At 54.7% G+C, this 18,938-nt stretch overlaps 6 protein-coding genes across 6 annotated transcripts; 4 read left to right on the forward strand and 2 right to left on the reverse strand.

Annotated features, from left to right (window-relative positions):
• Positions 1-301: 301 nt before the first annotated feature.
• On the forward strand, positions 302-2,585 carry BBK36DRAFT_1137265 (hypothetical protein; the record flags this gene model as incomplete). The annotated part of the gene is made up of 4 exons (XM_024893144.1): positions 302-324; positions 441-509; positions 595-2,382; positions 2,501-2,585. 4 exons carry the CDS (start codon positions 302-304, stop codon positions 2,583-2,585), a joined length of 1,965 nt encoding a protein of 654 aa, XP_024753927.1.
• A 1,775-nt stretch (positions 2,586-4,360) lies between these two features.
• On the forward strand, positions 4,361-5,375 carry BBK36DRAFT_1108328 (hypothetical protein; the record flags this gene model as incomplete). Its single annotated transcript, XM_024889354.1, has 3 exons — positions 4,361-4,490; positions 4,627-4,874; positions 4,926-5,375. The coding sequence occupies 3 exons, from the start codon at positions 4,361-4,363 to the stop codon at positions 5,373-5,375; spliced, it is 828 nt and encodes a 275-aa protein (XP_024753928.1).
• Positions 5,376-6,300: 925 nt separating this feature from the next.
• On the forward strand, positions 6,301-7,706 carry BBK36DRAFT_1107798 (dehydrogenase; the record flags this gene model as incomplete). The annotated part of the gene is made up of 2 exons (XM_024889295.1): positions 6,301-6,411; positions 6,549-7,706. 2 exons carry the CDS (start codon positions 6,301-6,303, stop codon positions 7,704-7,706), a joined length of 1,269 nt encoding a protein of 422 aa, XP_024753929.1.
• Positions 7,707-8,131: 425 nt separating this feature from the next.
• Positions 8,132-8,666, reverse strand: BBK36DRAFT_1137268 (RmlC-like cupin; the record flags this gene model as incomplete). The annotated part of the gene is made up of 2 exons (XM_024893145.1): positions 8,132-8,513; positions 8,605-8,666. 2 exons carry the CDS (start codon positions 8,664-8,666, stop codon positions 8,132-8,134), a joined length of 444 nt encoding a protein of 147 aa, XP_024753930.1.
• Positions 8,667-12,360: 3,694 nt separating this feature from the next.
• Positions 12,361-13,527, reverse strand: BBK36DRAFT_1137269 (hypothetical protein; the record flags this gene model as incomplete). The annotated part of the gene is made up of 3 exons (XM_024893146.1): positions 12,361-12,744; positions 13,137-13,182; positions 13,316-13,527. The coding sequence occupies 3 exons, from the start codon at positions 13,525-13,527 to the stop codon at positions 12,361-12,363; spliced, it is 642 nt and encodes a 213-aa protein (XP_024753931.1).
• A 1,354-nt stretch (positions 13,528-14,881) lies between these two features.
• On the forward strand, positions 14,882-17,281 carry BBK36DRAFT_1108808 (hypothetical protein; the record flags this gene model as incomplete). The annotated part of the gene is made up of 1 exon (XM_024889405.1): positions 14,882-17,281. The coding sequence occupies one exon, from the start codon at positions 14,882-14,884 to the stop codon at positions 17,279-17,281; it is 2,400 nt and encodes a 799-aa protein (XP_024753932.1).
• Positions 17,282-18,938: the final 1,657 nt, after the last annotated feature.

An 18,938-nucleotide genomic window follows, 5' to 3' on the forward strand; every position in this document is an offset into this window, starting at 1 on the left:
GGCTTCTTCCTCAGAATTCGGAACCCAATCCCATCACGACCTTCTTCTCCTCACTCCATCTCCCTTTTCGCCCGCCCGTGTCTCGTTCAACTCGACTCAGTTTCTTTACTGCATTGACTCGACTCGCCGACCCATCTGCAGGCACACGCTGCCCATCGAAGACCGCATCATCACCACCCGAGGCGTGTCCTTGCCCTGAGCCTGTGCCTGGCTGCCCCTTTGGGTGCTGCATCGCAGCTAGGCCTCTTCGCCATTGAGCCCCGACTCGCGCAGCGACGATTAATCCGCCGACGACGCTATTATGGCTCGCAAAGACGATGCCTCGTGAGCAATCCCCCTTGTTCTGCCGCTGCTGCTGCCCAGCCCTTTGTTGCTGGCCTCTGCTGCTGCTGCTGCTGCGTTGCCGTTGCTGACCATGTCGATGCCGAACGGCTACGCAGCTACTATACCTCCGATCGCCTCATCTCCAGAATCCAACGAACGCACTTCCGGGTTCCTGTTCGCTCACAGTATGTCCCTTAAACCAACCATATTGCTCTTGCAACCATTTCCATGGGGTAGCTTGCTAATCAAGGTCCTCTATCTTCCTATTAGGCATTGGCAGCTGCGATCCCTCATAAGCGCCGAGAACAAACACAACCTCTTCTACCCCGGTGGAGTTGGGAGCCGTCAAGTCCAGCGGCTCAACACCCTAGCCCGCAGCTGCGAAACGATCAAGCACCTGACGTTTGCTCCACGATGCCTGGTGGCCGAGAACGGATGGCTTTGCTGCGGGAGCGAGACGGGCGAGTTTGTGGCGATCAGACTCGAGGGAGAGGGAGGCCGTGCAATAGAGAATCCCCAGAACCCTTCATCTGGCTCGGACTCTGAAGCCGGGCCCTCTCTCGCTAGTGAAGACTCCACAATGTCGCCTGAGGAGGCTGCACTCAACATGCTTACGGCGGCCGCTCAGCAGTCGGCCAAGGTTACGGCAAAGAGCATGAAGCTCGCCAAGGAGCGGGTCAACTGCATCACTCTCTGGTTTCCTCCTCCCGGTGACCAAGGTTTGCCGGTTGACGGCCGCGCTTACTCGGAACCCGTTGCCGTCCTAGCCAACAACGATCGAACCGTGACGCTTGTCAGCCTCAATGACTTTGACCAAAAGGAGGTGACTGAGCCCTTGGAGGTCGTCCAGTATCCCGACTTTGTCAACAGAGCCGTCATTTCGCCTGATGGGCGCCTCCTCATCGCCATCTTGGACGATCCGTATCTCTACGTCCATCAGCGAGCTGGGCCCTTCCCCGGCAAGTGGGAGCTCAAGCAGAGGATCCTTCTCAAGAGCCAGAAGAAAGATGACAAGACGGACAGCCGCGGAAGCTTTGCGGCGTCCTTCTCAACCTCTGGCGGCTACCTTGCCGTTGGAACTCAGCACGGCACCATATCCATCTTCAACGCGACGCAGTTGACTGACGAGACGGTTGACCCGCTCATCACCACCTTCCAGTCGTCGCGGCCCAACAGCGGGCCAGGAGCTGTTCGAGACATGGCTTTCTGCCCTGGGCCGTACGACCTGTTGGCGTGGACCGAGGATCGCGGTCGCGTTGGCATCGCCGACGTGCGCCACAACTTTATGGTTCGGCAGATTATCGATCTCAACAAAGAGTCCGAGTATGAGCACATCAACATTTTCGACACCCAAACCATTGACCCACGGCTGCTGGAGACCCGGATGACGAGGGGAGAGGCGTTGAACCCCCCTCTCTCAGCGGCCGGCTTCCTCAATGCGCAGATACTACACCAGCCGCTCACACCGGCCGAGACTAGAGTTCTCGAGGCCATCCAGACCGAACGCCGGCGCAGAGATAGGCCCAGCGGTCAACTTGGCGAAGAGCGAGGCAGTGGAGGGGCAACGGGGTGGATAGGAGGAACCGGCGCCACGCCCACGGCGACGTCTTCTTTCACCACCCGAGCCCGTCAGAACACCAACCAAATTCCCAACGAGCTGCTCAGTGTGTACAGAGACCATCGGGAGCGGGCTCAAGAGCGCGTGCGCAATGCCCGCCAGCTTCTGCGTGAAAGCGGCCCAGGTGCCGGAACGCGGGCCGAGCAGCGTTGGATTGATCGGATCAACGAAACGATGGCGGCCTTGCGGGACCAGCGGGACAGGCAAGACTCGTCGTATCTGTCCGTTCTCGAGATTCTCCAGGCTCGGGAACGGTCCTCGGGAGAGGGCTCTGCCGTTGACGACCGTCCGATTCTCCCGCCCGTGGTCAACTCAGTGGCCAGTCGCTGGGAGGAGAGCGCCGTGCGAGGTACGCTGGCACCGGACCATGGTGTCTTTGAGGTCCCGCCTTCGCCTGACAACACGTCCGGCCTATCTTGGAGCCAGGACGGTACCGTACTGTGAGTATACCTGTGATTTCTTTATTATCTCTTCTCTTTGGCTCCTCTCGGTCCATTGTCTTATACATGCTCACCCACACGTTCGTAACCTGATGCTAACATTCAATGCTCTACACAGATTCGTTGGTGCTCAGAATGGCATCTACCAGTTACGCGTCGACATTTCGGCCAGGCAGTTCTACAACAGCATCGAGCTGCGTTAAAAGCAGTATCCTCTTCCACAGCTGAAGGGAGAGGAAATTCTCCGCAGGTAGGGGTCGCAAGACTCCTCGGAGGATACTTGAATTTGGCAAATATAGCAGGGATTGGATGGCGTTCACAACAAGTTGCCCAATTTGGACAACCCAGGAAAAAGTAACAAGGACTCTTCGCATCTGAGTTCTTTGGTTTTCGGTTCATCTTCATTTGCATCTTGTCCCCCCCTGCTGCGTCTGCTTTTTCTTCTCATTCTTCCATCGTCTGTACTCCCTTGTACACTCTTTAATCCTTCTTTGCAATGATGGTTCACGACATCGAGATGAGCCGGGTATTTCGGCACTTGTTACCGTTTCTTCTGCGTTTGTTTCTCAGTTCGTTTCTTTCTCCTCTTTTTGGCATGGAATACTGGAATGGCACAGGGTGGGAATTGCACATTGACGCGACGCCTTTTTACTTTTGATGCCTTTTAGGGGCCAGAGTTCTGGATGGATCCAGTCCATCATCTGTCACTGCAGACTCGCTGCAGGGTTCGGTTCTTGAATTTGTATGATATCCGGTCTAAATATGGAAATCGCAGGCTTGTTTTACTTGAGATTCTCTTTCTTCTAGCAATGCATTGTGCTATCACTTATGATTCAGCTGGACAGACTGGCTGGGTCACGGAGGAGAAGAGCAGTAGTGTTTATTGATGACGAACCATCCCAATTCGTCTGGAGGGCGAAGCTGGTGTATCTTGCAGAAAGAGGCCAAGATCAACGGCCCAGGAATAAGTGGCTTAGATGCCTGACGCATCAAGAATTATGCTTCCGAGCCTGCCTTGGCGGGAAGGTCCGTCTCATCAGTATTGGACATGCTCATTGGCAGGCAAGCAGGTACTACTTCCACCTCTGCCGTCAAAAGGAACTCAGGTCAAACATCCATGTCGATAAGGATCGAGCTCTGGGGGAACGCTGAATGTCCTAACGTTAATAATGGGATCGCGCAGGTTCTCCCGGGTGGCCTGGCAGCCATCAACCGCTGCCCCCCGCAAGCCCCCAGAACTCAGCGCCCCAGCGGGCTTCAGGCGTCCTCTCCAGCGCCTCCCGTTCTCAGTTTAGCGGCCGACGCCCACTCTTCAGCGGCTGGTCTGATGACCGGCGCGAGTCACTGGACTGCGGAAGGCCGCTGAGGTGGTTCGACCTTTTCGCCCCTCTGGCTGTCGTCCAGCCGTGATCAGCGGCACATCACGCAGTTGGAGTCGAAGCTTGGGGCGCCGGCAACGCATTGCATGTTACCACCCGCACTCAACACCTTGACTATTTGACTGCGCAGCTCTCCCCTTTTTACTTTTCGTTAATTCACCGCAGTTACGCGTTTGCTGTCCATCATCATCGAACCGACGACAACTCTTGACTCATATACCTTGTTCCAGGCCGGCTTCACCATCGTCACAAGAGCGACGCTTCCGCTGATACCGCTCCATGTTTTCCACCTATGCACGTCTGCAGCACCTACTTCAACGGCCCTCAGAAACCACCTGACAAGACGATTTGCCATCTTCGATACTAGACAGTTAACTGCCAAGCTTCTTAACAAACGTTGGGAATACAGAGCTGCAAACCGAGAACAAGCGAACAAACGTCACCGGCTACACGCTCTTTTCTCTCTTCTCTCCTTCTTTCTCTACTTCCTCCTCTCCCTCCATCACTCCCAGTCCCTCGTATTCACCAGAGCAATTGTCCCGAGTTCGTCAGCTGTTTGTTCTACCTACCAAATCAGTCGACACAGCCAAACTCCCACCATGGCGGCCAACGGTGACGTCTCCTCCGTGCCCCGCTCCGAGTCCCCCACTGGATCGCCTCGCTCCGCGTCCATTTCCTTACATGCCGCTGCCGCCTTGAATGCCGGCCTGCAACGAGAACCTTCACGCAGTAAGTTGGCACCGGTTCATTCTGCCCCCGGCCAAAGAAAAGAGTTTCACCCAACCTATTTGCGCCTTGCACCGTTGCTCTCTTGCCGACATTATCTGTATCTGCTGCCATCATCTAACTCTTCCGCTCTCGGCAGGATCGTCCAACAGCTCTCTAGCTCGCAGCCTCGCATCTCCGTCCAGCCGGCGTCGATCAGCCATCCTCATGAATCTCCAGCTCAACGACCCTGCTGTGCCAGCGCCCGGCGAGATGTTCCACGATCCCATGAGGGCAAGCCCGCAGCCCTACAGCGGCGGTGCACCGCCAGAGTCGAGCCGCCATATCAGAACGCCGAGCTTGGGTGAGCTCCATCAAGAGCTTGAGGCAGAGCAGGAGGGCCAAGTTGTAAGCAAAAAGCAATGCTGCCAGTGGAGAGTCTTCAACTAAATCTTGCAGAATCGCCTCTTGAACATGATCCGACAGCAACAGCTAGAGCTTCAGCGTCTCCAAGCAAGCAACCCGAACGCATCCGCAGCAGAGGAGAGTTCTGCCACTCCTGAGCGGCCGCAGCGCTCGCTTCCTGTCCCCATCTCGACCCAATCGCCAACCGGGAACCCCGGCGCATCCGTTTCTGGCTCCTCCTTCTCTAGATCACCAATCTTCCCTCATCATCGCAACTCTATGGAGATGGCTCGTGCCGACATTCAGCGCCGGTCTAGGACGCCGAGCCGAAACGCCTCGCCTCGACTTCGGGCGACTTCCATGAGTGCCGAAAGCGGGGACTGGTCTCTGTTCCGGGACGAAAGCGCCTTCTACCAGGCTGAGACGCAAATGCTGACCCGCGAAAACCAGATGCTCCGGCATCGAATCCGTGAACTGGGTAAGTTTGGTTGCTCTTCTTCGTGACTGCACTCGCACAATTGAAGACAGACTCACGCTATATGCAAACGCTGACACGCATGAACAGAAAAGCAGGTCGCTGAGTTGTCGACGAGTTCTCCCGTGCCAAATGAGCCGCCGGTGCCTTCGAACCTTACCAGGTCGTCGACATCGGTGGATGACAGTGAGGCTGCGTCTAGGACAGCGTAGATGTACCTCACAACTTCACGAGATATCACCAGGAAGAGATCGCATACAACAACAGACCCTGCGCAGCTGTGGACATCAGAGGCGGAGAGGCGCATGCATCTCTTCTTCCTTGGTGATGATGAGCATGATCTTCGTGTGAAATCGGTTTTGGAACTGGCAGCGGCAGATACACGTTAGGCCGCATGCTTCTGATGCTTTGAGCAAGTTTTTGCAACTGGGTAGCAGGTTGCCTTTGGCTGGCGTCTGGGTAATGAACCAAAAGGTTGTAATATCAACGGTCTTGATTTCTTCTTCCTTCCTTTGCTGGGGGAGGCGTTTTATCGTCGTCCTGGCATCCGGATACTCTCTACAAGCTGGGCGTTGGCGGGCTGCAATATGGACGGACGGTGAAGCTGTGGTCCCTCACAGCCCCGAGAAGGCATCTAGATAGTCATCTGAACCGTACACGAAGGGAAGAAAAGTTGCTGGACCTTGACCTTCTCCAGAATCACGAAGAATCACGGGTTGCTATATACAATCAATTGTCATTCCAAATCCGGTATTGAACTTATTTGCCGCCCATCATCTGATCGCTTTGATGATCTCAAGTTCAGTGTCGTCAACCAATGTGGGGCATCGTCAGCTCTTTCCCTCTCAAGCTTCACCAAGCTCTCCACCCCACATATGAGGCCTCATCCTACCCTGAATCTAACATCTTCAACTTAACACTTGCAAACGGCGGCTTTAATCCAGGGAGGCCAAGATGCTGGCAAGGAGAGCAGCAAGGTCGGCGCGCTCGTCCATCCAGACTTGCCGTACCCAGGCCTTGAACTTTAGCTCTACAACGGCCGTAAGAGCAGACTTCACTCATGCGGTAAGTTAACTCGCTCCTTATCATCAACTACCTCAGCCGCATACACCTACCGTAGTTTGATCCAACAGCACTCACTCGATGCTCAACCCAGAATTGATTGCTTGTTGTAATCTGTCTGCTAACATGATGCAATCCAGGTCATCGGCGGCGGCGTCGTCGGCCTCGCCATCGCTCGCCAGCTCTCTCTCCAGCCGGGCTCCTCCACGGTGCTCATCGAGCGCCACTCAGCCCTCGGCACGGAGACCAGCTCGCGCAACAGCGAGGTCATCCATGCCGGCATCTACTACGGCCGGGACACCCTCAAGGCGACGCTGTGCCGCCGCGGCAAGGACCTGCTGTACGCCCTCTGCGACAGGCACGGCGTCGCCTATCGGCGGACGGGCAAGTGGCTCGTCGCGCAGAACGATGCGCAGAGGGAGGCCCTGGAGAGGCTCCATGCGCTATGCAGAGACGAAATTGGGGTGCCCGTGAGGTGGGTGGCGCGCAAGGAGGTGGATGAGCGCGGCGAGGGCGTCAGGGCCGAGGCCGGCGCCCTGGAGAGTCCGACGACGGGCATCGTCGACTCGCATGGCCTCATGCTCTGCCTTCGGGGCCTCTTCGAAGAAGCCGGCGGCGTTGTCGCCCTGAGCTCCCCTGTGATGGACATTCGCCCCTTGTCCGGGGGAGCATCGTCGCTGCCCGGAAGCGCGGGCTGGGAGGTCGACGTCTCGGACGGCCCTGGCGGCGATATATCCACCATTACGGCCGAGACACTCGTCAACACCGCTGGTCTCGGCGCCGTCGCTGTCCACAACATGATTGTGCCCCCCTCGCAGCATAGACGGCTCTACTACGCAAAGGGCAACTACTTTTCCTACACGGCCTCTCGCCCTAAGATCTCCCGGCTGATATACCCGGCCCCGGAACCCGGTGCTGGCGGTCTCGGGACTCATCTCACGCTTGACCTGGCCGGCCGGATCCGCTTCGGTCCGGACGTCGAGTGGGTGGACGATCCGAATGACCTCGCTGTTAACGCCTCGCGGCTACAGGAGGCTGTTGCCGAGATCCAAAAGTACCTCCCGGCTATTGATCCTGGCGCCTTGGTGCCAGATTACGCTGGCATGCGGCCGAAGCTTGCCCCAAAGGGGGCGGCGTCGGCAACGGACAAGAGCTTCCAGGACTTTTACATCAAGAAGGAAGACGGTTACGAAGGCTGGGTCAATCTCCTGGGCATCGAGAGCCCTGGGTTGACCAGCAGTCTTGCCATTGCGGAAATGGTTCAACGGCTGTTATACGGCCCATCGAGCAGCACATGAGGACTGACTGACAAGAGATCATATGCCCTTTCATGAGAAGTTGCCTTGTCAGAGCGACAGGGCCGCTCGAAGGAACTCATCGTCAGCGTTCAAATCATTCTTAAATATTGTCACTTCTTCCAGAGAGCTTATACTCAAACTGATTGTATAGTAGTCATAGATCGATATATTGGCAGCACCGCCTCATATATCTAGTCAGTGGCCAGAAATAGGTAACTGATGGAAAGTCACAAGATTATAAGCATCAGAAGCCAGCTTATCTTTTTTTCCCTTTCTTTTGGGAATATGCTCTATACATCTATAGAGGAATATAGTATACAACAAGTTCCAGGAAAAGGCATCAGAGTATTGATACTTGAAGAATTTTCTCCTAACGCCGCTACTAGGAGCTACCCCATTTTCCTTGCCGCATGTTTCCCATCTCTTTAACCAAGTCTGATATCCGCATACTCAGGATCCAACACAACAAGCGCAGCCATGCCCCCCTTCTCAACGACCTCGGTGTCCACCACCATAGTCGCCAGAATCTGCGCAGGCTCGGTCGTGCTGAAGTTGTCGCTGGTCCGGTGCCGGCAGCCGGGGTTCTCGAACCAGGAGCCGCCCGCGGGGATCACGCGCGTAGGGCCGTCGTTCATCTTGTTGAGCACGGTGCCCTTGATGACATAGGCGGAGATGGCGGCGCCGCCGTGCGTGTGAGGAGGGGTCGACGAGTTGGGCGGGAAGTCGACGAGCAGGCCGATGGCCGTCTTGCCGGGCGAGTTGGGGAGCTTGTTCTGGAAGACGGGGGTGATGGTTGGGAGAGGACGGCTGTTGTTGTGATGGGAGTTTGTGTTAGTCTTGGTGGTGTTCTTTGTGTTGAAGAGTACAGAGAGGCTCTGATGGCGAAAGGGACCCTTACCCGCGCTGGTAGGGCACGTCGTCGACGACCTGGTATTCCTGGGGCTGATAGATGGCTGCCATTTTGAAAATGGTGGTTGCTTGCTAGTCGTGAATGTCGAATAGTGATCGAGTAGTCGAAGACACTGCCACTTCGCTACATCGGCTCTATATATACATCTTGCCTCATCATTTTATTAGTCAAACTCATCAGATTTCGAATCAACTCAACGCCCGGCATACAAGGAGCCCGTACGACACCAAGTTTCGCTGACAATTACCTCTTCGGCAACCCAAACACGCAACCGGATATCCGCTGTCAACTCCATCTCCCCACAGTCGGGTTGGGGGAGGTTTTGCATCTCCGCAAGTCTCAGGAACTGATCCAGCTGCCAGTGACATCTCCATGTCCATGGCTTAGAAGCCTCCAAGCTGCCATTGGGCTTCACTTCTTGGTACATTGGGGAGCTGCCGGGCCGTGGCATTAGATGCCACATTGGGCCATGTCAGCCAGTAGGCTATCCGGCTACTCCCAGACGCCACCCATAAGCCCAACAATTCCAGGGATCATTAGGACATCATCCTTTTGGGGAGGGAAGTGGTGGATAGAGAGAGTCATAGTCGCTAAACAGACATGAGTTCAGAATGCATCTGTTGAGTTGCCATTGACTTGATGTCGGTGATGCATGATAACACGGGAGAGACGCCGACGGTATTGGTCAGAAACATTCAACAAGATTGCTTCACGCTGCCAATAATGACCAATATACCCGTACGCATAGCAGTAACAATGTTATGGGACATCGAATGTCGTTTGCTCACAACGGCACCCTTCGTTACCAACTTGCAAAGATACCGCATATGTAAGCTCTCAGCTTCCCTGAGATGGCCATATTAGATCCGCTTCAGCTGGAATACTAGCTCCGAATTCGTTGGTTCCACACATCGGGCAAATATACAAGTAAGAAAGAAAAAAAGGAAAGAAAAAGACAGAAACCGGGAGAGGGGGGGGAGCTTACGAGTACTGTACAGCTCGTCACCAAGGTAGGCCTGAGTAGGCCGCTCGTGAATCGTACTGGTAAACCCGTGAGTTGAGCCCCAACGGAAATCATCACCATATCCACGACGATGATTGCAAAGCACTCCGTACAGCCGAGCCGAGGCTTTCAACACGGCACGGAAAGCTGCAAAATGTTTCGTTCCGCAGAGCCTTGTTTCCTCTGCGGCCCGTGCAGGTAGGCCTCTCGACTCTGAATGACAAGATGTACATGCTTTACATGTCTGCTGGCGATCGAGTATGGCCGCACTCATGGTCGCATTCAGCTGAGGCATCAGGCAGCCATCTATGCAAGTTGGCAAGGACCGGACAGCGGCTGTCAAGTGCGGGCCGTGGGTTGGTGGCTAAGACATGCTGCTACCGATGCTTGCTCGAGCCGCCCTGCGCTTCCGGGAGAGTCCGCGATTGGAAAGATTGAAGTCAGGTCGGCGACTGGACGACGCTGGTGGCCGTGCCGCACCGCGTCCTCCGTATGCACAGGACATGGTACATGAATGCCCATGAAGCCATCACTGATGCTTCATCGTGGCAACAAGGCAGTTTTGTCTATGCTACCAGATCAAAGACCCGGGCCCGGCCGAAACCCGCGGAGCGGCCTCTCGTCTCGTCAGTTGGCGGCCATAGCGTCAAGCGGTGGCCAGGGCTCGTCTGATCCGAGCCACGCAACGACATAGCCCAGGACTTTTGTATCTCAATTTGGAAATACTATGCATAGTGATTCGAGCATTCACCGACTCCAAACCGTAGTCGAAGTTTGAGAAACAAACATCAAGGATTCGATCTGACTGCCTTCCTTGTCGCCTTGTCTCCCTTTCACTCTCCACTCCATGACCACATGACAGGCCCACGCATCTGCATGTCGTACACTACCACCCTCGGTTCCTGTCGAGACCTGCTCGCCATCTTCTTCCTGCGTGAGATGACGACCAATCGCGTCTTGTTGCGGTATCTTACGTCGCTGGCTCCCGGTACTCGTTCGCCGCGGCTTGGGCAGCAAGGGACTGACTGCCCGGCTGCTTACAAGATCCTTCTGCCCTTGGCAGCATGATAATACCGCAGGAGATGCCGGAAATCTGGGCTCAGCCCAACAAAGCGCAGCAACTGTTGCATCCTGGCATATGCAAGCTGCAAGCTGCAAGCACATTGAAAAGGTTTTGCACATCATGCGCTACTGCAGGAACATTGGCCCACGCTGAAGTGATCCGTACGACGCATTCAATGCTACTGAGCAGTGAGTCACCAGAGACTTCAGAGGGTCAGTCAGTGGGGTTCCTGTGTCTGTCTCTCCATCTCTGGAGACAACATTCGCGTCAGTCCCTGGTGAAAAACAACTTGCGCGTCGTCGCGATCGCGGTTATGACGCTTTGCTTTTAGCGGGCCGATCGATCCCTTGCAGCATCTCGTTTGTATGTAGTAAGAGCAAGAAAAGATGACAAACTTTGCGTGAGACTTGCATCACGAAGCGGCCGTTGATCTGCAGCGCGCATACGAGGTAGCCCGTTGGGTCCCGCAGGCTGGCGTCGAAAGCATCTCGTAATCTAGCTCGTAGCATATTGTAGCTTGATAGTATTACCAACCCAACCATGCCAACCAGCGGCTGAAGCTGTGAACGAATCATCTCCGCGTATCATTTACGCTGTTCAACCCTGCATGGTAACTGCAGGGAGCAGTAAGCCAGATGCGAGAGGCTTGCTCGTATCCGTACTGTGATGAGCTGTGCAGCCTGTCGATTGTTGGGCGGCAGTATATTTCGACGAGCAGCAGTTCGAATCACCAACTGATAATATCGGGGCCTGGCAGCGCCGAAACCTGGTTCCAATCAGGGCGTTGCAATTGGATAATGAAATGATTGCAAGTGAAGGAACTGAAGAAACCAAGCCATCGTTGGATCGTTGGATCTGAAGCTCCACGATTGCCGTTTCATTACCCACCCTTGGGGCAAAGACCAAACCTCTCCCGATCGTGGACGGTCCGACGGAGGGAGGGGAGAGGAGGGAAAGCTTTGTCTGCTGTTGCTTCTCATCGCAAGCAATGAAATGGATGGCTTCGACGGATGGTTGCCAATACGCGAAGCAACGCATGCTCGTGCCCAGGAAAAGGTTTGCACTATTGTTGGTCTTGCAGCATATCTTTGGGCGCTCGCAGGTGTTGGACTCGCAAATCGTCGAATCGGGATCGAGCCTTTCCCCCCGGTAGGGCTCGTCCTTGTTTTTTACTTTTCGTCCACTCAGGTGTTGCGGAGTGAGGCCTCGGCCCTACCACCATCTCTCCCACTCTTTTCCAGTCTCTCTCTCACGCACTCTCTTGTTTTCTCTTTGCCCACCTGCTGCATCAGGCTCCGCGCCAATCCGTCGGAGGGACGAGCCACAGCAAAAGCTGGTTATTTTGTCCTGGCGTGTCTCGCGGATCGCCGTCCGCCTACTGGTAGCTCGTGGGTCAGCAAAGCTATTAGATCATGATCCTAGTCAAGAGCAATGCACTAGCAGGGCCAACCCAAAGCACCGGAGACAGATAGGAACTCCGTACTTCGTACAGTATGTACACGAACACTTACCGGCTCTCGTATCCTCGATCATCTCTGGTACTTCCTCCTAGGAGAATGTAATAATAGAAACAGCAATAAAAGGGGGACCCAAGTAACTGGAAGCCGGTGCCACTGGTAATGAGATGGTCGACATTAACATCCTGATCTTTGATATAGCCTGGAAGCTAGGGCCCAGGTCATATCCGGGTCTCGTCAGGACCTTTGGCTCCCTCATCCTGAGGCAAGAGGGTCGGTGATAGTGCCTCATCTGTATGGATTCTGGGCGCTTTGCGGACCCAGTTGAGACATGCTTTCCTTTTTCCCGTGGCGGGGAGAGCAAAGTTGTTGCTTTTGTGAGGCGTATCTGCGTGTTTCTGGGCCGTGATTCGCTGCTCGTCAAAAGACCGCTCCGAGTGAGAGTCATGCGAGACCGTCGTGTTGGCGCAAGTTTTGAATTTGCGTTGCTCGATATCAGCTCGCAACCACCAAGACAGTCTCTCTCGTAAGTCGAACCGCGATGCGCGCGAGGTTGTGCGTTGGTGTCGTATCTGCCCACGACTTTGCCCGCTATTGTTCGTAGCCTGAACAAAAGAAGCAAAGGTGAGGGACAAGTTTCTGGCTAATCAAAAGTCAAATAAGAAGCAAGAGGCAAAACGCCCAGGAGAATGTGATCAATAACATGATTCATCTCTCTTGTCTCACACGTGGTTGGATTTTGGGCTGGGCAGGACGGGACCCCCCGCACTTTCTTTTTGCGCTGTGTGTGTGCTGAGAGTTTGGCGAGATTTCAAATCTGCAAGTGCAAACTGTGTAAGTTGGAAGCTGCGAGTGGTCCGCAGTGGGCAAGTACATGCGAGCCGCACTTGAAAATTTACGATTTCTCTTTTCTTTTTCTCCTATCAGGCAGCCGCTATCTGATCTCAGCTGCCATGGATCGAGTTGTTACACATCATAAACTAAATTTCTGCCTTACAGGTACAGGGACGAAATACTCCGTATGATAATTTTGATTCAGGTACCTGTGCCAGGTTCAGACACAGATGGCTTTTTCCGCAACCCGAGCCTCCAAGTCAAAAACACGAGGCAAACAAACCGAACAAAGGAAATCGGGCTTCAAGCCGAGGCCCAGCCTAGCATCGAGTTTGTAAGTACATGTACTGGTACCGCTGCGATGCGCCGGCTGCCTGGGACGATGCCGTCATGCTCCTGTCAGGCGCAAGGGCCTGGCTGCCAAACCCGCTACGAATTGCCGGAATCTCCCTCCGCAGCAGGGCCTCGAGCGGCTGCAGCGGGCTCAGTGCCCTGGGCCACCTGGGCCCAGCCCTGGCCACGGCAGTACCGGTACTCCCACAGCCCTTCAGCATGGATCTCTGCCCGCTGAGCCGCCAAAAGCACCCGCTAGCTCCAGTGGCCCCCCGCCTGTCACCGCACTGTCCAGTGCCCTGGCCGGCCCACACACATCCAACTCCCAGTTCGCCCGACCTCGACCTCGCAATAGTAATGCCTCCAGTTCGCCCAGGTCTCTTGATCCTAGACCCCTGACCCCTGACGCGCTTGTGAAAGCTTTTTTGACGACCGCTGCACTGGCCGGTGGATACTTTGTCTTGACATTCGGCCCAAGGCTTAGAGGTACCGCGATTTGTTCTCTCTTTTCCTTTTATCGTATGCTCGCGGGCTGTGATTCGCCTGGAGGACCGGGCTAAGCCTCGGGGTACCTGCCAGCCAGGTACCGCTGCCGTACTTGGACCGGCGATGGCAGCTGCAAACTCGAACCATGAGGTACATATGAGTAGCCCACTGTCCCACCTCTGATGACTTGAGCTGTTGCTCCCTTGGAACAAGTTCTTCTCGTCACAATGCCGTCTTGAGAGAGGCAAACCCGCACGATCCTTTTCTTGTGCCCTGTGCCCTGTGCTCTTTGTCAGTTCTCTGCCTCTTTTGCAGTAGCACCACATTCCCTCCGCATCGTCTGTTGGCATTGCTTCCACGAGCCCTTCTACAAGGACTTCGTCTTGCAATCTATATCAATTTCGTCCAGTTCTTTCGTCATATAACCTTGATTTTTGTTACACGAAACTTCTAAATCTTTGGCCGAAAAGACTCCAATCCATCATCTGCCTACTGCCTGCCCGTCTGTGTAAAGCATCGGCAGGAGTCCCAGCATTATACGCCTTCGTATTGCACCCATACACTCCTTCACAGCCCCGATCTCTTGTCGATCTTCTTGGGCACAGTCACTCCTCCACAGCAAGACGCTTCTCTTGCCGATATTTTATGGGTTATCCAAGCATTGACCCCGAGGATCAGCATCCCCCTCACTTACACGCAGACGCAAACCATCACGCATATCGTACATAGCCTTGCGCAGCCCCCTGTCGATCTCGTTCAAACCTCTCCGACGCCCATCTCGGCTCCGTCATGGCCTCTGTGGCCTCCGTCAACAGGCATGATGTCCTCGAAGGCAGCAATTCCTTCCCCCGACGGAATCATGAACCGATACACGATCCCTCAGCCGAAAGCGAGAGACCAACTTCATCGAAAGGGCCCAAACTAGGTCGTCGAGAATCCCGGCTTGGCCTACGAACTCTGTTTACACGATCCAGTAAAGGGCCAAAGGTCGAGGAAGCCCTGCGTTCTCCCAGTTCATTCAGCTCCCTCAACTCAGCCTCACCCAAGGCTTCTCCTCGATCTGGAGGCTTTCGAGCGTCTCTTGCAGAGATGAACTACTGGCCTTACGGGCAGCAAGTCAAGTCTGAGCTCGCCCTCCCCACGACGGACTACCCGTGGGACTCCCCCATCGAGAAGCCAGAAGACGGCCAAGACACACGATCTCGCAGTCCTGCCAATGTCGCCGGCGCCGGCGCCGCTGTTGCCTCCGGGAAGCGCACACCGGGCATGTCCATTGCTAAGCAACCTCGCCCGACTCTCGCTACCTGGTTTTTGCCGTCTCTGTTTCGAGCCTATCAACAGGCACTCAAACAACAGACACTTGCTGCCGTTGCCCTCCCAACGGAGGCTCTCATGAAGTTGAGCGAGAAGACGAGCGTTGCCGACATGATAGCACCTCTTTCACAGATAGAAGCCAATGTCAGCGGCGGCGGCAGTGGCGCCGGCACTAGTTCTGGTGACCTGTTTAGGAGAAGAAATCGCGGAGATTCTCTGTCAACCACCAACCTCCCATGGACGACTAAGATTTACATTCTTGTGACTGCTGGCTATCTGCTTCAGTACAGTGGCGATGGAGTCATTGACCGCATGCCCGAAAAGGTGCTACGGCTCGGCAAGACGTCGGCCGCCTTTGCAACCGACATGATCCCCGGCCGCCATTGGGTACTGCAGGTTTCTGCGACCGCAGAGGACGACGGGGCCTCTACAACCGACTCTCGATCTCTGTTGTCGAAGCTGTCCTTCCGATCCCCCGAGAAGCGCTACACGCAACACATGGTCATGGTCTTTGAAAGCGCCGAGGATATGGACGACTGGATGACCAGTCTACGAGCCATGATTGAGCAGCTCGGCGGCAGAAGGAAACTCTCCGAGGTTGGACTGCCCCAAGAGACGGAGGTCAAGGACTTCGAGATCAAGGAGTCCGGATCCAAGGAGGACATGGCTTCCCTCTATCTTCGCGAAAAGAAGAGCAAGGGGTCGATCATCGACAGAGACGCCATCCGATCGGGACGGGGCGCCCTCACAAGCCCTACACCCATGCTTCAACAAGAACACGGGCGGAGAGCTTGTGATTACTCGATACCCGTCATCGACTTCGACTCCATAGGCCAAGACCTGACCGGCGACGACAAGTCAACAACAAACAGTGTCGCCTCTCACGACGGTCGTCAGCTAGACAACCTCCGCGACAGCGCTCATAGGCTGTCGCTCTTGTCGTCTGGCCAGCGAACAATTCTTACATCGACCACATCTTCACCTGCTGATTCCCCCATACGCGAAAGATTTCCTCTGACGCTCGACATCCCCACCATCCCGGAGACCGCCCAACCTAGACCCAACGCGGGCGTCATCATGAGTCGCCGTGTTTCTCTGCAGGCTATGGGGCCGTTCGTGGAAGAGGTGGGTGACGGCACGGGGGAACCTGGCCAGGTCGCCTCCCAGCCCTGGGTCAACACTGCGACACCGTCTCCCTCTGAGCCCCGTGGCCCGCGCCGCTTCATCCTCCCTCCGCTGCAACAGACGGGCCATCGATTCTTATACGGCAAGGCTGCCTCTGCCCAGGATTCGGGGGGACGTCCTCAGTCACCGGTCACTGTAGCTCCTCGCACCTCGCTGCGCAGGCTTGCCAACATTCGCACAGGAAGGCCCCTGTCCACAGTGGAAGACCAGCCATCCCCGAAGGACAACATGATGCCGGAAAGGCCAGTGACAAGTCATATTGGCGAGCTTCGATCGCAAGCATCGTCGACACAAGCCCCCGACGTGCCCAAGCTTCCTCGTGGGCGACTCATGTCTGTACCAAATGTTCCTCAGATGTTCGGAAAGCTGCCAACGGGCGCACGGCGTCTGAGCCTGATGCCCAAGAGGGAAACTCGAGTTGCCAGCCCAGGCCCCGGCACTCTTCCTAAGCTTCAAACCGATAGAACACAGGAATACCACCCTCAACGTCTCCCCAGCTTTGCCAGCTTCCAAAGGCAGCAAGACGTGCCAAGTCAATCTGTGTTTGAAGATGATAGTCCGTTGGCGTCACCAACGTCTGAGCGGTCGTACGCTACTATGCCAGCTCCCCTCGCAGCTTCTTGGGCGGAGAAAATTAAGAGGCATCGAAACTCGAGAGAGATTGACGGCGAAACCATGCGAAGCTTTTCCTTGGGGTTCTCGTGGAGTAACAAGCCCAAACGAGCCAGCATCGCGTCTGCCTATTCCGAATGGTCGACTATTGGGGAACTAAGGCCAATCGATACCATTGCAGAGACGCTTCCACAGCTTTCGCCGCCGCCAACCGGGCCACTGCCGCCCACCCCTACGCGGCCCTCGTCTTCTGCCAGTAACCATGGCCATACCATGGTTCGCAAGAAGAGCATACCAATGATGGCGATGCCTCCTCCGGCACCACCACCTACATGTGCCCTGCCACCTATCCCACAGAAGCCAACTGCTCGGGTATGAAGGTGGCAGTTGTACCATCATGATTGTTTGTCATTTCCTCATTTATCCTTCTTTGAATAGGTAGGTATCTCCGCCGAGACCGTTCGAGCAGATGTACCTGCTGCAATGCTCGGCAATGCTCATTTACACCGGCGATTGGCGTTGCATTGCGAATCGTAGAGATTTACCAAGTCTCACAGACATCTTATGTTATTTCATGGTGTCAATTTCGTGCACTTCTTTTCCCTTTGGCTTTTCGGTTCAGTCGGGCGCTGGCGTGGAAGAAAAAGGGCGCAATAACGCCTGGCTTATTTGATGCATAACGAAACTGCATACATACCCGGTTGATGATGGAAAAGCGCTCTGTTGAGTCTGAATTTTGGAAGCCAGCTGAAGCATATATGGACAAAAGTTATTGGAATAGTAGTTCCTTCTGGGTATCATTTGAAGGTGGGATCGGGCCGGGCTTTAGAAGCAAAGAATAAAATCTACTTCAAACTATTTCATCTACGGGCATAGTGAGTTGATAAATGAGTGATTCTACTGTGAGTTTCCATCGTTACTTGTTGAAACGCCAATGGAAGAGTTATGTCGAGATTTTGCCCGTGCTTGAAGGTTAGGTTCAAGATCTTCAAAGCTTTTGACTTGATTTTTGGCAACTCTATCTATTCGCTAGAGGTATCAATTGTGATGAGACGACGAGAAACGATGCTATTCCGATGCTGGGCGGGGCGACATGGAATCGGCAAGCGCTATCCGTACTGATGCACACACATGCAACTTCCCAAGTTCATTCCGCTTCGTCATCAACTCTGACTACGGGAAGGAGCAGCTCCTCAACACTTCTCCTGTCAACTCCTCTCTCTATTGACTTCTTTTTATCATCTACTATCCATCATTTTTCTCTATATCCCTTCATAATAACAACGATCCCCAATCCAAGTCATTCAAAGTTTCGAAGCTCGTCTCCATTCACAGCTCCGTACGAGTAGTCAAGGTTCCACCAAAAAAGATGTGGCTGGGAACGCCATAAGGTACGAACATGGCCGGTGGCTGGGGACTTTATTCCCTCTTCTCACCAAAAGTGATTTTTTTCCTAGGCTCGGTTCGTTGCCGCCCATCCAGCCCACATTGTGCCTGAACCTGGGCCAATGCGTGGCTTATCACATATGCCCGGCCAATTCTTATTACGAACCAACAAACCAAACAAGTCACCACGACACGGCTGAGAAAGTAAAAGAAGACAAGAGGCAGAGGCAGGTGGGACAGCTGTCTTTCCTTCTCCTCTCTTACTTCGTATTACCTTTCTCACCCACTTCCACCTCCGTTCAGCCCAGAGGCAGCCTCTTGGGGCAACCAAACGAAAAAGGATTTCAGCCCCCCCCCCCTGGACGCGACACGATGCAGTTGATGCCCACGCCGTCGTCATCCTACTGAGGGCCCTCGTGCATTGCATTGCCTTCTTTTGTTCTCGCTGGCTATTCGTCTGTCCCGTCTCCGGCATCTACACCGTATCCGAATTGGCTCTACTTCCCGTGTTTGGACCCTAGGAGTCGGTCTGTCGAACAGCAACAGAAAGCAGAACCACCTTACCATCTCGTCTGCTGCTTCGAGCTCGGCTTCTTTTCCTTCTCTCCCCTTTGCTGCTCTTTTCCTTGCTACCAGCTGGGGAGGCGTT

This window comes from Trichoderma citrinoviride, assembly GCF_003025115.1.
Source record: "Trichoderma citrinoviride strain TUCIM 6016 unplaced genomic scaffold BBK36scaffold_1, whole genome shotgun sequence".
Classification (NCBI taxonomy): domain Eukaryota; kingdom Fungi; phylum Ascomycota; class Sordariomycetes; order Hypocreales; family Hypocreaceae; genus Trichoderma; species Trichoderma citrinoviride.